This window comes from Sarcophilus harrisii, chromosome 3 (genome assembly GCF_902635505.1).
Source record: "Sarcophilus harrisii chromosome 3, mSarHar1.11, whole genome shotgun sequence".
NCBI classification, from domain to species: Eukaryota; Metazoa; Chordata; class Mammalia; order Dasyuromorphia; family Dasyuridae; genus Sarcophilus; species Sarcophilus harrisii.
In genome coordinates, this window is record NC_045428.1 from 54,099,593 (window position 1) to 54,117,198 (window position 17,606).

At 34.6% G+C, this 17,606-nt stretch overlaps 1 protein-coding gene across 1 annotated transcript in view; it reads right to left on the reverse strand.

Moving 5' to 3' along the window:
- Nucleotides 1–296: 296 nt before the first annotated feature.
- COL4A3 (collagen type IV alpha 3 chain) overlaps nucleotides 297–17,606 on the reverse strand; it is a 145,876-nt gene continuing 128,566 nt past the window's right edge. The window contains exons 44-52 of the mRNA XM_031957944.1: nucleotides 13,570–13,642; nucleotides 11,459–11,530; nucleotides 11,247–11,372; nucleotides 9,691–9,789; nucleotides 6,212–6,424; nucleotides 4,833–5,010; nucleotides 4,578–4,692; nucleotides 4,272–4,444; nucleotides 297–1,376 (exon numbers count right to left, since the gene is read on the reverse strand). Coding sequence (XP_031813804.1) covers nucleotides 1,292–1,376; nucleotides 4,272–4,444; nucleotides 4,578–4,692; nucleotides 4,833–5,010; nucleotides 6,212–6,424; nucleotides 9,691–9,789; nucleotides 11,247–11,372; nucleotides 11,459–11,530; nucleotides 13,570–13,642 — 1,134 coding nt within the window. The 3' untranslated portion in view covers nucleotides 297–1,291. The remainder of the gene's footprint in view (nucleotides 1,377–4,271; nucleotides 4,445–4,577; nucleotides 4,693–4,832; nucleotides 5,011–6,211; nucleotides 6,425–9,690; nucleotides 9,790–11,246; nucleotides 11,373–11,458; nucleotides 11,531–13,569; nucleotides 13,643–17,606) is intronic.

The window sequence follows — 17,606 nt, forward strand, 5'->3', positions numbered from 1 at the left end:
TAGTGGATCTAGATAGTACAGCAGAAGACAAAAAATGTGGAGTACGTGGGATTCTTCATGAGATTCAGTGTTTAATTACTTTTTTGTGTCCATAGCAGATATTAATCATAAGAATGTTTAAACATGCAAAGCATGTGAAGCTCAACCAAATACCAGGCTTTTTATTAAATGGTGTTGCCAGTTAATTTAATAATCTACTTTTTACATATAAAAGAATTTTATAAGACAAACAAGGAAATTGGTCAACAAATGAGAAGAATGTAGAATTGTATAAAAAATACATATTTTGAGCAAGATTGGTTAGGTAACTGGTTTTAATTAGTTAGCATTGGCACTTATAGGGATAGTTCATTGCTATCCATTGTCCTCTCCATTATGGTTTTTTTCATTATCACTTCATATTGCTTCTTCTCTGTATCTTCTCATCCTGAATGATTCTTACATCTGTTTGTCCTGAAAAACTTTGCACTATTTTACTATTTCATATATGCCACTGAAGCACCTAACTGACCTACCTCCTTTCTGGCCAGGGGTAATCTTGATAAATCCTGGGTAGTTGGAGGGCGAAATAGGAATGTCTAGTTTGTGTTTATATTTAATGGAGTAACTGTTAAAGGGAAGCATATTTTCAAGGGGTGGAGAGAAAATAATCCATTAAAATCAGTAACTAAAAATAAGAGTTTTGCCTACTTTGAGGGATAATTTGGTAAATTTATATAGCACTTTATGGCAATAAGGCACTTATTTAGCAAGGGAAATGTTATAAGACATGCAACAAGTCAATATGGTTTTAAATTTTAGCTGCCTGATTCTCTTCTTGAGTTCTCTGCTGATAGCAGATGTGAGTGGTTTGAATTGATCTCAGGAAACACCTGAGATGGTATAACAAGTTCAGTAGGTGTGAGTCAAGTTCTACCCAATATACCTTTGCCTATTAAACAATCTGGCAAATGTCCCAGAAGAACCAAAAAGTAATTCTTTCCCTGCAGACTTGAAGAGCAGGATACAAGTAAACAAGTCATGGGGACATCTTGAGCCACAATTCTTCCCCTGTTTTATTTGGGACATTTAGCTTCATCTCAATCACCATTTATTTGGTACTTTAATTAAACCAACAGTAGTCTAATGACCATAGTAATGTGCTTTGTGAATAATCTGCTGGCAGAGCACAGCAATTTGATTCTTAAAAGAAGTTCTCGTGATAGTACAACTCTACTGCTATTTCTCAGATCATGGCTTTAAAAAATGACTCTTCTCCGTTTAGGTGGCAGTTTTATTTCCTGCAATTTTGTCAGTCTCTTCTCTTCATGCAGACCTGACAGCGACTGATTATCTTTTCCAGGTCCCCGGCTTTCACAGTGGATGGAGTAGGTTTTCTGGGAGGGAAAAATTAAAGAGAAAATATTTGTTTAAATTAATATAATTTAAGTCAACAAACGTTTAGCTAGTTTAGTGTAAGTGCTTCAGATACAAAGACAAAAATCTCAAAAATCCCTTTTCTCAAAGAAATTACAGGTCCTGGCCATAATAAGCATCTTATATACACTTGTTGACTGACAAACTATCACTATCCTAGAAGAGAGAGTGTTTAGAAAACAGGAGAGAAAAGTTATTGTGTTTAAATCTGCATGAATCTAATTACTCAAACCCAGTAACTCCAAAATGATATTTTAAGAGTTTTTTGTTGTTGTTGTTATCATCTGAAATAGATTTCTGGGGGAAAAAATCTAAATCAGATTTTTGCAGATTCATTTGGCCATTAGAAGCACTAAGGGACATCTTCTTAAAGGAAACTTATAATGAAATTTTTTTGTGGCATGGATTTATTTTCATTTATTTGGTTAAAGTTCAAATTTTCATCTACATATGTCATACTTCTTAAAGCAATCTATATTATTTTAAATAGTGACATTTATATTGTTATTTGTGTTTTGTGAATCTTTAATGTGGCCATGGTGATCTTTTCAATGACTATAGTAGGTTATTTAATATAAATTAAGCTATTTTTAAAAATAAAAAGCCCAAACACCAAAAAGTTTAATAATTTGCTGTTTTAAATAATGATGATTTATATTGTTATTCATGTTTTGTGAATCCTTAATGTTAATCCTTAATGTTAATGATTGTAGTATTTAATACAAATTATCCTATTTTTTTTAATTAAAAAAACCCAAACACCAGTAAGTTTAATAATTTGCTCAAGCTCAGAAAATAAGTGGAGGATAGGCATTAGAACAAATAAGTCTTTGACTTTCCTCATTATTGTTTAACTTGTTGACTTATTAGTCAATACCAGAAAATCCTTGATTCAGAAAAGAGTAAACATTTTGATAATAGATCTTTCTGGTAGAACAGAGAATAAGTGATCATATCACTATGAGTATGAGTATTTGTGCCCCCTCATCCTAATTAGCAAGCATTAAATGTTTACTCTTTCGCAGGCACTGTACTGCTGAGAAAAAAAGTGAATGATAATTGCTCTTAACAACCATATGTACATTAATGTGAAAGATCTGTCCATGAACATTTAAGTCAAGAAATAATGTATACAGGGTAAATGCAGGAGTTCTGCCAAGAAGAGCACCAGGAAAGGGCTCTTAAAAGAAGTGGTGGGGGGCATTGGAGTTAACCAGGAGTTCCCATAGTCAAAGATGAGGAGAAACAGAATTCCGCCTGGATGCGGCAGATGGGATTAACAGCAAGTTGGCATCTGGCTGGACTACAGAGTGTGTGGAGGACAGCTAGCAAAGAGCCAAATGGCAAAGAACTTAGAAAGTGGGACTTCCTTTGGAAGCCAGAGGCAGCAGGAAGCCCTCCGAGTTTGAGGAAGGAGGTGGTCTAGGGAGATGTGCGAAGACCACTGTGGTGGCTGTGTGGATGCTGGTTTGGAGTGGAAAGATCAAATAGTATGTGGTCTGTTGTCACAATATCATTAGACACTTCAATATTTTCAAAAGAATATTGTAATAACTATTGTAATGATCTGGATGATAAGAGATGAGACTTTGGGAGTAAGACAGGAGGAGCTACTTTGAAAAATGTGGAGGTAGAAACCAGTTATTGCCACTGAGTAATGTTCCTTCCTTTCAGGAACATTCAGGTAAAAAAGGTGATTTATGATTAATCATAAGCTAAATAACATTTCTAAGTCCTGACATTGTTTTGCTTGGAATATCTCTATTCCAGATTTTCAAATCTCATATTCTGGACCACTTCACTTATTGTCTTGATACCTTCTTAGAGATTTCAGCTCATTATGTAATGATAATTATAGCTTGCATTTACTCAGAGCTTTAAGATTTGCTGTAAGGTCTACAAAGTGCTTCACAAGCATTATCCATTTTACTCTCAACCCACATCTGGTGTTATTATTGTCCCCATTTTATAGGTAAAAGAAGCTGAAGCAGACTTAGGTTCAGTGACTTACCCAATGTCAGATAATATCAGAATATATATTTAAACTCTTATTCTAGGTCTAGAATTATGTCCACTACTTATATCTTTCTAGTAAATAAATACTGCATATGATATTAAAGAGGTTTTGTTTAGGAGATTTTTTGCTGACAGCTATGATTACATTATGTACTTAGTAATGGCTCTGGCTACCATTGTTTCAAAAATGCTTAAGTGTGGGTCCTGCCAATCTGAAGGTGATTTCCGTAATATAAGTAGATTCTTTGCATGGGAGCCAAGTCACATCAAAGTGCTGTTATCAAAAAAAGTGTAAACAAAATAAATGTCCCCTGATTGATGAATGGCCAAATCAATTGTGGCACATGTGATGGAATATTACTGTGCTGTAAAGAAATACCAACTAGAGTGAATTCAGAGAAGCTTGGAAAGACTTAGGTGAACTGATGCAGTTAAGTAAAGCCTATAACTAAGAAATTGGGAAACAATCACCACCACAAAACAACTGAAAATGAATGTTGCCAAATTACAAGGGACAAGCATGGCCCAAAGAAGAGATATGAAAAGACACTCTTATATACTCCTTAGCTGAGCCATGAAGCCCACATATAGAAAATTGCATTAATTTTCCATTTATTTCCAATACTCTGATCAGTTTTGTTAAAAATTTTTATTTCTTTTTTTTCTTATTTTAAAAAATTCTTTGCTAAATGGAATGGCCCTCCAGCAGGAGTAAAGGGATAAATATATTTAAGTGATATAAAATGATATCCTTAATATTTATTTTAAAAACAAAAAGAAATGCTGCTCTAGGTAATGTTGGAGTAGTTCTCTTGAGCCTCCAGTCTTTGAATATTTACCTGAACATTCTTCTTGGATTTAAGGAAGCCAACCAGAAACTATAAGAATTTGAATAGTAGTTGCAGGTTCCTCTGCCATGGCATTCTATAAATGGATTGGCACGGAAGTCTTGTAGGCAGGATCCAGGCGATGCTAGTGCTTGCCCAGAGCCTTCTGAGCCTGCGCTTGTGTACTGTGAACACAGTGAGCACAGGAGTATTAGGAATTTACATTTTCAGGTGCCACATGGATGGATGATGATGTTCAGTTTGTCAGGCTGCTGAAAATAGCACCTGCTATGATTTTGCATCAGCTTTTCTCCTTACCATGACAAAAGAAAATCCTTTCCAAAGAGAAATCCATCCATCAGGACATAAAGGGATGTCTGTGGTTTGACTGTGAACAGCGATGGCCATGGAAGGACCCTCACAGACTGTACATCTGTAACATGACATAAAATGTGGCAAAAACCACTTTCTGACATTAATGTCATCCTTAGTTATGTCCTACACAAAGCACTGAAACATTATTAAGCTAAATTTTCATTATATTATCAAGAGAAAAAGGAAGTAATTTAAGACCTGCTAATATAAGGCTCCAGAGCTCTGCCAGTAATTGGAGCCATATTCATGGGCATCTGTGCTGTTGTTGACAGCCAGTAAGAATAGTCGTTTCGTGAAGCAAAATTGCACACTTCATTGGTATTACAGAACAAGAATGGCATCGTGGTAAAACGTTGTAGGCAGCTACCAAGAGTTCCTGTAAAACATTAGATTGTGAATCTTTACTAGCTGAAAAATAATTTGGTATCTCAACTAGAGTCACTTTAACAAGACAGAAGCTAAAATTCTTGGAAAAAACTGAACGACAAATCATCAATTCTGTAATTAATAGCATCTCTAAACTGTAATATTGAAAAGCTGTTTATATGACAACTCAATAAGATCATGATGAAGTTTTTTTTTTTTTTTTATCAATATGCATTTAGATTACATTAGGAGTTTTTTGGAAGGTATATGTAAAGAATCTCCGCTAAAATCATGCTCTTCAGAGTATGGAAGTGATCCTGGATTCTCAAACTCTATACCAGTGCCAGGCCTGGATGGCGGGTCCTTCCAAGCTGCAAACTATAAGTCTTGTGACAGACTATATATTTGTTGATAGGAACAAGCCTAGCTTAGTATGGGAGATTGCTCATCATAAAGTTGACCTCCAGCTGATCATTATTTTCAGACACAGAAACTCAGGAAAAGTATTTTCTGCATACTAGAAGAGCTACATTCTACACTTGAACCCATGATGAAATCATGCAACCTTGTAGTATGAGTATAAGTGCTCTTGTGTTAACCCCATTCTGAATTATTTTTATGAATATTCATTGCTCTGTAAAAAATAACAAATTTAAGACTTAAAGGCAGGCAGATGTTTCAATTCAATACTATTTGGAATGAGTAGGCTGAATCCTTGGCAGGATTATTCTAACTTATTCTGGGATGAAAGTACAGACAGACCAATACTTTATTTGTTTTATTGAGCTAAAAATAAATATTGAAAGTAAATTTCATAAGAAATTTGTGAGATAATGTAGGATAGGATAGCTATGTGCAGAGTTTCAATTAAGGTCCAACGTGGAAAACTTTACTAAAATCAAGTGTTTCCATATTTCAAGAAAATAATAGGTAATATGGAAACCAAACTGTCTTTTTATTGGCTTAAGGGCACCATCATAGTTCTCTAAACTCACATTTTTCATCTTTCCTTTCCCAAAATATATAACTTATCTAATGTAGAGACAGAGAAAAATAGTCATTTGGAAGATGATATTTTATTTTACTTCAATATCTGGTTGTCTGTGATTTACATGATTTTTAATATCCAGCTTTTGAGGTAGCGACACTTATATGACACCACTTTTTCACTTTTATGAAATAAATTATTTAAATTACACTCAAGACATTACCAAGGTCTTGTCCATGAGCTTGTTCATTTCCCTGCACAAAGAGAAGGGAATAGCCACTATAAAGGGGCACCGTTCCTGTTGGGCATGAAGGAATCTCTGTTGATTGACTGTGACTGGTGAAGATAAAGCCTCTGATGGAGGGCCCAGTTGCAGGTGGTCCAAAGTTTCCAGGCTTTCCTTTTAATCCAGGCAATCCAACTGATCCAGGTGGGCCTTAAAATGATATACTTAAACATTAGAGGAAATAGGAACAAAAATTACCGGAAAGTACATCCCTCATCACTAAATTACAAACTTGTCACTCAAAATTGTGCAATGAAATATTCTTGTAAGCTTATTATGGCTTATTCATGGAAATGTTTGTTGTGCCTAATAATAATAAGAGCTAACATTTGTATGGGCCAGATATAATGCTAGATACTTGACAATTATCTCTTTTGAGCCTCATAACAGTCCTGGGAAGTAGATGCTATTATTATTATTATCATCATGTTACACATGAAAAAACTAAGGATGTTAAATGTGAACTCAGATCTTCCTAACTGGGCTGCCCCAAATACAATAGGTACTCCAATAAAGAATGAATGAATGAATGATTAAAATAAATGAATCGTGGGCTTTCTTTTGTATGATTTGGCCAAGCAGTATCATCTGATGTTTGTTTATCATTATTTGTTTTTATGTTCTATCTCCCCCTAATATACTGAAACTCTTCTTAAGAAAGAAAATTTCTTAATTGTATTTGTATCCCTTCCAATACCTAGAAATTAGTATTCTATACATATATTTGTTAAATGAATTAGATGTCATAGATTTTAGGAATCAAAATCAACTGAAATTTCAAGACATTTTGAAAGAGGCATATTAGAAAAAAATTATGAAGTTATCCACATTTGAACAGTAAATTCAGCAAAAATTGATGTTATCAGGCACTACTATAGATGCTAGGAATACAGAAATAAAATTGAAGCCCTGTCCTCAAGGAACTTTTATTCTTCTGTGTGTTCGCCCATGGAAAAATGGATAGACTAACATTAAACATGTAATTTCAGAAGGGCATTTCTCCTGAAGGAATCGGGGGATTCTCAGAGAGAAGGGCTAAGACATAAAGGCATTCCAGAATGGGATGGGAGGATCTTGTATACACAGGCATTGAGGTGGCAAGCATAAGGCTGTGGGGAGGCAATAGTCTGGAACATCACTGTAAAGATATCCTGAAGCTGGATTATAAAGGACTTTAAATGCCATTTTGTCTTATGGCACTAAGGAGTCATGGAAGGTACTGATAGGGAAGTCTCATGGTCAGCCCTGTGTTGCTGCAGAGATTTCACCAGGGCAACCATGTGGAGGATGGAATGGGGTGGGAAGGGCCTGGAAGGAAGGAGACAATCCAAGTCTCCTGCATTAGTCCAAGGAAGAGAGAATGAGAATCTGCCCCAGGGCAGGGGTTTTGTGAGGGACTGGAAGGGCACAGATGTGAAAGGTGCTGTGGAGGCAAAACAGATGAGGTTCGAGAGCCAGGAGCGAAGGAGAGTGTCAGACAGGAAGAGCAACCAGTGGTGCCCTTATCAAAGATAGTGGAGTTAGGAAGAGAGGAGGGTTTCAGGGGATTTAAAATACATTTTAAATATGATTTAAATAATTATTTAAATAATTTAATTTATGATTTAAAATATAACCCAGTGTTTGATAAACTAGAGAACATAAATTACTTGGGAAAGAGATCCCTTCTTTTTGCAACTCCTGGCAAAAGTAGAGAGAAGTTTGGTGAAAACGAGATTTTGACCAAAGTCTTATACTATATGTCACAATAAGTTCAAAATGGAGATATGACAATATATATTAGATCAATATATAATATTGATAATGTTATAATATTATAATAATAAAGATCATACTTTAAAAAGAGAACCAAATTAGGTATTTTTCATGCTCTGGCTAGGGGATAAATTCTTTAATCAAAGTATAGAGGTGGTCTCAAAAAATAAATAATGTTGATTACATGAAATTGGAAAGCTTTTATATGATCATGAGTAATATATGCTATTACTCTACTGATATATATATATATATATATATATATATATATATATATATATAGTGGTACATGAGTAATAAAGGCTATTACTCTACTGATATATATATACATATATATGTATGTATATGTATATATATAAAATCAAAGACTGTTTTATTATAATGACTGCTTTTCCCCAGAGAAGAGATGAGAAAATCCAACTGCTTTTCCATCCTTTACAGAGTTGGCAAACTATGTGTACTATGGAATAATGCCTATACTAGCAGACTTGATTGATGTTATTAGTTTTGCTGACTTGTTTATTCTTTTTTTCTTCTTTTTAAAAGGAAAAGTGTACCAAGTAGGGAAGGGGGAAGGATATGTTCTAATATGATGTAAAAAGTATCTGTTGTATTTTATAGATTTGGGCATTTATGTTAGAAAAAATGTAGATAGCTTATTTTCTTAGTTTAAAAAAATTCAGTGGTATGATAAATGATAGGTTTGAACAACTGGTCAATTCCCAACATGGAGGCACAGAATATTTTCATGCAGCTTTGGCAGTAGGCAATATTTAATCCAAGTTGATCACTCTGAGAAATGGATTTTAAAAGCCAAATAGAAGGTGTCAAGCAGTTGGTTTTTGTCCAAATCCAAGATGTCAATAGAACAACCAAGATGGGTTAAAAGTAGTCATACTTATATGAGTATTAAGACATCCCTCCTAAAATATCTATTTCATTCTTTTTATGGTTTTACTGCTAGATTTCCTATCCAGTCACAGATCTATATATTTAAAGGACAGGATTGAATTTTATGAAATTTAAATATCTATTAATGTCCCATCATAGTCCGACTGACTTGTTAGAAGCTAATCTGTTCAAAGTAGCCACACAGATAAAACCATGTGAATCACTTGGATTCCTTTTGTATCAGAGGCATCTAAACTATAGAATCCGGAGAATCTGAAATCAAATCTAGCCTCAGGCACTTACTGGCTGTGTGATCCTGGGCAAGGCTTGTAGCTTCTGCTTTCTTCAGTTTCTTCAGCTATATAATGGGGAATAAAAACAGCACCTATCTTCCAGTGTTGTGAGGCTCCAATTAGAAAATACTTATAAAATGTTTAGCATAGTGTCTGGTAGGAATAGTTGCTGTATATATATTTATAAATTCACATACACACATATAAATGTATGTGCATATGCTGAATCCCTGAGCCATATATGGCTGTGGAATAGATCAGAAGACTGTTCTGTCCAGTAATTCCTAGATTTCATTTTTGTTCCTGTTGACCACCTTTCTCCATGGTTAGTAGTTAAGAGGAAGGATAAATGAAAAAAATCCCATATTACCTTGAAGTTACACAACCTCTGGCTGAAAACAAAATGGCACATTTCTCTCAGCAAACGACTCTTTTCAAACTTAATTTTGTTGAGAAAATAAGTAAAGATATGTTTACCAATTTCTCCTTTAGATCCTTTGTTGCCTTTTTCTCCGGCTGGTCCAGGGATTCCTGGTTTTCCTGGTTTCCCTGGTGAACCTCTTAGTCCTTGAAGTCCTATTCAGCATCAAACATTGCAATCATTACATTCATACATGTGGAAAAGAAAAATAAAAAATAACAACCTCATTCTCATACATGGGAAAACAATGATAAAAAGAAGTAAGATGCATTGGATAGAGTGTCAAACCTGAAGTCAGGAATCTCACTGAGAGGGAGACTCAAAAAGAGATGAAAGAGGGGGACAATTAGGTGGTACAGTAGGTAGAGCACCACCCCTGAAGTCAGGAGGACCTGAGTTCAAATCTGGTCTCAGACACTTAATACTTCCTAGCTGTGTGGTTCTGGGCAAGTCACTTAACCCCAATTGTCTCAAAAAAAAAAAAAAAAAAAAGAGATGAGAGGAGGAGAGGATAATGGGGGAGGGAGAGAGGTGAAGGAGGGAGGGGGAGAAGGGAAGGAGGGAGGGGGAGAGAGGAGAATTCATTGCAAGTTAGTGGACAAGAGAAAGCCAGAAAATTTGAAGCTAGAAAGAGCTGGATTCAAGAGGTCTCTGCCACATTAAAAATTGACTGTTGTGTGATCCTGGGCAAATCACTTACCTTAGCAGTGCTTTGGGCAACTTTTTATACTTAGAAATAAATGGCAGAAAAAGTTCCAATTTGCATAGATAGAGTTTAACCCATAAAAGTGATTTATTTTATATCAGGAAAGGTTAGCTTTCAGAGAACTCACAATTAATTATGGATATAGTATCCATAATAATAATAATAATCCATAATAATTAATTGTGAGTTCTCTGAAAGCTAACCTTTCCTGATATAAAATAAATCAGGATATTTATTTAGAAAACACATACAAATCAATTGATTTTCCTAAGGTATATATTCTGTAATGGTTTGCTGTAGATTCAACATCTTTTAGCTTCTATCTAGTTGTTCATCAAACTAGATCACTGGGTTAATCATTACAATACTGTCTAAAGTTGTGGTGTTTACTCAAAACAAAAGTTTGCTGTTTTAATGTTGGGAAGCAGAGGAGTAGACAGATTTAGTAGTATAATAGGTTATAGTTTAAATTCTGTAGAATCTGAATTTGATTTCTCTGGTATTTATTAGCTTTAGCAAATCACTTACCCAATCTGTCTCACTTCATCTATAAAATGAGAATAATAATATTTGTACCTCCTTATCTATAAGGAGGCTTTCCTTACTTAGGGCTATTATGAAGGGAAAATATTCTGCAAAGCTTAAAACACAATCTTATTTATAGATTTAGAACTTTAGATGACTTCCTGGATCATATAGTCAACCTCCTTTACGAGAGAGGCAACTGAAGCCCCCTTCATATGAAATGACATGTCCAAATTACAAAGGCAGAAAGAAAGTAGCAGATCTAAAATTAAAATGTATACTTTGACTAATTCTAGTGTTATTTTCATTTGCCAAATTGTATAGAACAATTATTATAGAATAACTTCTCCATGACTCAGGTTAATCTAGCCGATTCCCAACCTGGATATCCTGGTGGTCCTTGTGCTCCTGGTTCTCCCTGCATTCCTGGGTCTCCAGGTCGACCAGGAGGCCCTGGGCTCCCTGGCAGAGATATAATTTTAATTGTTCCAGGTTCTCCGGGTTGACCTATTGACATAAACATAATAAAAAAAGATGATTTATTACCTTTAATGTGTTCTGAAATCTTCATAAAGAATCAAAAAAAATTTTACCAGGAGGTCCTTTTGGCCCAATTGACCCAGGAGGTCCAAATGGTCCTGGAGGTCCTAGATTGCCCTTTTCACCTAAAGAAAAAACAAAATTTTTAATAATCATTTAGTCATTATACTTTAGGGATGGCTTTCAAGCCACTTTTACCTTTAGATTGGTGATAAACTCTAAATCAGAGGTTCTCAACCTTTGTGTCATGACATAATGAATCTTTGGACAGTTTGGTGAAGCCTCTGAACCCTTCTTTAAATCATATTTTTAAATACATAAAATAAAAAATGGGAATTTCAAAAGAAACTATATTGAAATATAGTTAGCAAAATATGGAAAAACCAAACGAGTTCACTGACACAGATCAAGTCCCTTCTCTAAATAGTGTAGATTATAGAGATATAGAAGATAACATTAGAACCATTGTTAAGAGTCTTGTCTGAACCCTTTCTATTACTGTTTGCTTGCATTTTTGTTTTCCTTCTCAGGTTTTTTTTTTCCTTTCTAGATCTGATTTGTCTTGTGCAGCAAGATAACTGTATAAATACTTATACATATATTGGATTTAACATGTGATTTAACATATTTAACATATATTGGACTACCTGCTATCTAGGGAAGGGGATGGGGGAAAGGAGGGGAAAATTTGGAACAGAAGGTTTTGCAAGGGTCAGTGTTGAAAAATACTACCCATGCATATGTTTTGTAAATAAAAAGATATATTTTTAAAAAAGAGTCTTGCCTGGGGCATCACTCCGTTGGAGCTGATATGATCTAAACTGTCAACCCAGAGAAAACTTTGTAAAATGGTTTGGGATGGAATGCTGTGAACAGCCATGTCTGGCAAGCTTGAGACCTATGGCTATGCTCAAAGTTACAAAAGTGAGCCCTGGATCAGAAGCAGAACCATAACTCAGGCCTTTCTAGCGCTGAACTCAGCTTTCTTGCCACTTTGCCACATAACCTCTGGGATTGGGGGAGACACAAAACATAACACAATTAAAAATATAACATTAATAGTGAAGATGAATTGATAATTGCCAGAGTCATCATCGTAATAAAAATATTCAGTGTGAAGAAATCTTCTGTCTTTAACTTTTTGAGATTAAAAATTTCCAAGTAAATAATGTAAAATGGTAGTTATATTTTAGGGAATTGAGTAGAATAGTGGTTCTCAAATTCTGGTCCAGAGCATCCTGGGAATCTCTGAAATCCTTTCAGAGAATCTACAAATTCATGGTTTTTATTTTTAATGTGATCAATATCTATAAATATAAACCATATAAACAAAAACTCTGGACAGATCCTCAACCATTTTTAATAGGATAAAGATAGAGAACAAAAGTTTGAGGACTACTGAAGTAGAGGAAGTTTAGGGAAGAGAACAACTATCTTCATTCTCCAAAGTTGGCAGTATTGACCTCAGCAATTCTCTTAGAAAGATTTTCTCATGATTTCTTGCATAGTTAATTGACATTGATAAAATTTTTTAAGGTTTGCAAAGTGCACATAACCTCCTCTAATCCTTACAATCCCTCACTAAGTTGCTTAATATTTTTAAACTGTGTAATGATAAATAAAAGTAGTATGGTCCTCTATTCCACAGGTGTGAAAGATGAGATTCACAGAAGTTGTGACGTCCACAGTCATATAATTAGCAATTGTCAGAGATGGAATTTGAACATTGGGCCCTTTTGATTTTAAGTTAAGCACTTAGGCTACTGTGCAGTCTCAGTAACCCTAAAAGTGGGCACTTGCTGTAGTTTCTGTAATTTTTTTCTAGGGCTTAGAGGGAAGAAGCTGGTGCTAGGAATTCTTTACAAGTAGCTAACTATCTTGTCCTACTAGTCTAGCAAAACTCTTCAAAGCTCTCCAATTCTACTCTGATTTTTGGCTAATTTGCTGCATTAAAGGGTCATTATAAAGATCAGATTGAAAGCAGTGAACTTTCTCTTTTTTCTATTCCCTTATGAAACCCATTTAATCTGCCTTTCTATGACTTTTTTGGGCTCTATTTCTCCTATATCAAGCTTTTGAAACTGAGGACTTTAGTCATCAGATCACAATTGGGGATTGTGTTTGCTTCCTCCAAAGCAGTGCAAGAGAGCATTTAGACAAGTACCTGTCATGCCAGGAAATCCTTGAAATCCAGGATCTCCTCTAGACCCTGGGAAACCTGGGGTACCCGGCATTCCCTATAATTTCAAACAAGAGAATTGCAGAAGAATTATTACATCATAATGTTAACTATAAAGTTTTTTTTTTCTTGAGGTAAATAGTAAGATATATTGAGTTGGGTTGGAGCATAAATTGTCTATTTCAATTTAGTCTCTTAGCTAATCAGACATTTCAGAGACAGGGATCTTTCATCAAGAAAATCATTTTTTGTAATTTCAATATAATAGTATAATGTAGTACGTTTAATATGATCACAATACAGTATTTCCTGAAGTCTGCTAGATATAAATTTCTAGATGTGGATTCTTTTTCAGATGAAAGCAGACATTTAGGCAGATTAAAAATCATAATTTGTGTTTGTAACTATAATAAAGGTAATATAACAGGTGGAATAGACCAATTCCTACCCAGCTGGCATGGGATTAGTTTCCTGTAAGTATTTATGGGAGTGGTATCAAGGGAGCAGGAAATATGAAAAACTTAGGTTGGAAAAGGAGCTAGGGACATTGATAATTTGCAGAGATGACAGGTGTTAGAATGATCAATGAGTCAATCAATAAGCATTTATTAACCACCTACTATATGCCAGGTACTAGGGAAACAAATACAATAAATGCAATAACCCCTATTCCTACTCCTACTCCTAGGGAGCTTATACTGTAAGTTATGAAAACAAAGGCCAATATAAAAATATACAGAATAAATACAAATAAATTCAATTATTTGATACCAGATAGTGTGAGAGAGAGAGCACTAGCAATTGAGGATATGGTGAAAAGCTTAATGGATTTCTGTCAAAGGCACCGCCAATCATCCCTCCAGTCACCCAGGTTTATAATTGGTGTTACACTTGATGCCTTCACTCCATATAGCCTGTCAGTTGCCATATCTAACTGTTTTTCCTCCATTTCTTTCACATTTAACCCATTTATTTTACTCACATAGCTTACTTTAGGCCCAAAACACCTATCACCCAGATTATTACAACAACCACAAAACAGATGAGACTATGATGCTTCCTTACTCAATCCACTCCAGTGTTTTCCTGCTGTTCCTGGCACAAAAGAGAATTACTATTTTCTTTTGTGCCAGCCTAGCTTTTCCAGTGTCATTGGATGTTACTACAATTCCCATTCTGTGTTGCAGTCACATTGGACTTTTATTTCTTCTTCACACCTACCATCTCCTATCTCCATACCTTTGGCTGCACCACATGCCTGGAATGCATTCTCTCATCTCTATTTCTCCACTTCATAGTTAAATCTTTTTATTCCTTGAAGATGCAGCTTAAACATCACTCTCTGCATGAAGCCATAACTAATTCCTCCCAACTGTCCATACCCCTTTCTAAAAGTGCCTTGTAATTAATTTGCACATATTTGTATATATTCATCTTGTATGAGCTTGTCTCATTAGAATCCAATCCAATAGATTTTTATTAGGCACCTACCATGTGTTCCATTGTGTTAAGCACTGGGGATACAATTAATAAAAAGACAGGCCCTGCCTTTAATGAGCTTCCAATCTAATGGAGGATGGAGAAGGGGAGAAGAGAGAATATACAAAAGGAGGCAGGACAGCAGTGGGGAAAGGGATATCGTTCCCTTATTACATTACATTTGATTCTAATGGCATTGGAAAACCATTGGAATTTAGAAGTTTCAGGTATAAGTACTCTAATAGATACTAAATTGCTAAGTTACTTAGATTGGAACAGAAGTTCCCAAAGGGGCTTTAAATCAAAGTAATAATTATTTGATTTCTTTCATTATATAGCTAAAATTATTTCTGGGAAAAAGCTATTGGTTGGAAATGAGAAGATGAGACTTGAAAAAAAATTGCCAATCAACAATAATTTAAAAAGCTTTTTAAAGCTATGTTTGAACCAGAAAGATGCCATTTTCTCAGGACATTGATGAGTTAGAATTACTCAATGCTATTTTGCCTTTTCTCGGTTAAGGAGACTAATCTTTATGTTGGAAAAGATATATCAGTCATGGTTAGGAAACAATGAAATTGTTTGAATTTGGATTGATGAAGAAATAGCAAGAATTTGCACAACCAAAAGATTTAATTGAGTTCAGGGCTTAGGACCCATATAACATGTTCCAGGTTATGGAATTAATTTTTGATAAAGCCTTGTAGGCAATCTTTGAAGGATCATTAAAAAAATGACAGAAATGACAGAATCAAATGTGGTATCGTGGAAGGAAGCTGAAAGATCTAAATTCAAATCTCAGCTTGCCCATTCTGACCTACAAAACATTTAACCTCTTTGGACCTTGGCAATCTTGTATAAAATCAAAGATTTTAACTAAATATAGTTTACAAAATCTCTTTCAGTTCAGATTATTATGATCTTGTGAAATGTTTTAATTTTTAAGCATGAAAATGCTGGAAACTACAGAGCAGTGATTTTAATGTTGGTCCTTGATAATTCCAGCATAGATGATTAAATAAGACCTTAAAAAAAAAAAAAAGAAGTAGTGATAACTAGGAGCCAAGATGAGTTCACTAAGCTGATTATCTCTTATATTAGATTATAAAAATATTCATTAGATTATAAGATTTTTGACTGAAAGAACCACATTCTATTAATTATTTTTAATCTCCCCTAACACTTAGCATAATGTTAGGCACTTAAAGTTTGTTGAATAAATGAATAAAGACTAATTTCCCTTTCTTTTGTGATAAGATTATTAAGCTAGTGGTAGGAAAGGAGACTTACAAAACAGTGTATCTTTATTTCAATAGAGCACTTGGCAAAATCTTTCATGATATATTTGTTGATAAGATCAAAGAGTATAAGTATGTATGACAATGTGATGAAATGTACTATTATGGCTCCTCTCAGACTTCATTCTTTTTGATCTTTCAGTAGCATTGAACACTATTTACTACTTTCCTGTTTCAACTCTCCTCTGGGTTTTTATGGGATTATTCATTTGCTTCTCTGCCTTCTAAATCACCTTTGCTGGATTTTCCTGTCACACTTACTAATTCTCCAAGTCTGTCCTAAACTTTCTTTCCTCTCGTTATTCTGTCTTCCCCTTGGTGACTTCATCAGCTTCCATGGGTTCAATGATCCATGTCTAGATCATTATTCAGATCTGTATTTCTAGCCCTCATCTCTTCTGAGCTTTAGTCCCACACTATCAACTGTTTATTGAACATTTTCATTTGAATGTTCTCCAGGCATCTCAAATTCAATATGTCCAACATAGATTCATTGTCTCCCCCTATTCCCAAACCCTCCTTTATTATTTCCCTATTATTTTTGCGGGCACCTATTCTTCTTATTTAGGTCTTCAACATCTGTGCTCTCCTCAACACCACTCATTCCAGGAATTTGTCAAATCTTGTCATTTCTTCCTCTACCTCTCTATTCACACAATTACCACTCTAGTTCAGGCCCTTATTGCTTCATACTTGGACTCTTTTATTAGCCTTATATTGGTCTCTTTGGATTAAATCTTTATCTCCCACAGCTGCTCAAGTGATTTTAGCTCAATATAAAGAAGAACTTTCTAATAATTAGAACTGTTCCAAAGTTTAATTGGGTAATGTATGAGGGACTGAGTTCTAAAAACTGGAAATGATAATGAACAGGCTAAAAAAAATAACTTTTCTGAAAAATTGTAGGTATTATGTGATTGCCGTATTATGTGAGAGGCTAGGGTAAAGTAGATAATCTTTAAGGTGTTTTTATTTCAAATCAACAAACATTTTATAAAATGCTTATTTTTTTGTTAGTGATTAAAGAAGAAAAGTGATAGAAAGCTTGATGATCCCCCCAAAGCCAAATGATCATAAGATAGTTAAATATATTGACAGAAAGACAACACGCAAATGAAAAACAGAAAAGATCTGCTATGATTTCCATAACAAACTCTTTTTTCCATCAAAAATAGTAGAGCTACTACTTTTGGACTCTGTAATCACAGTATTCAGAATATGTATAAGAAAGTAGCAATGGTAGTC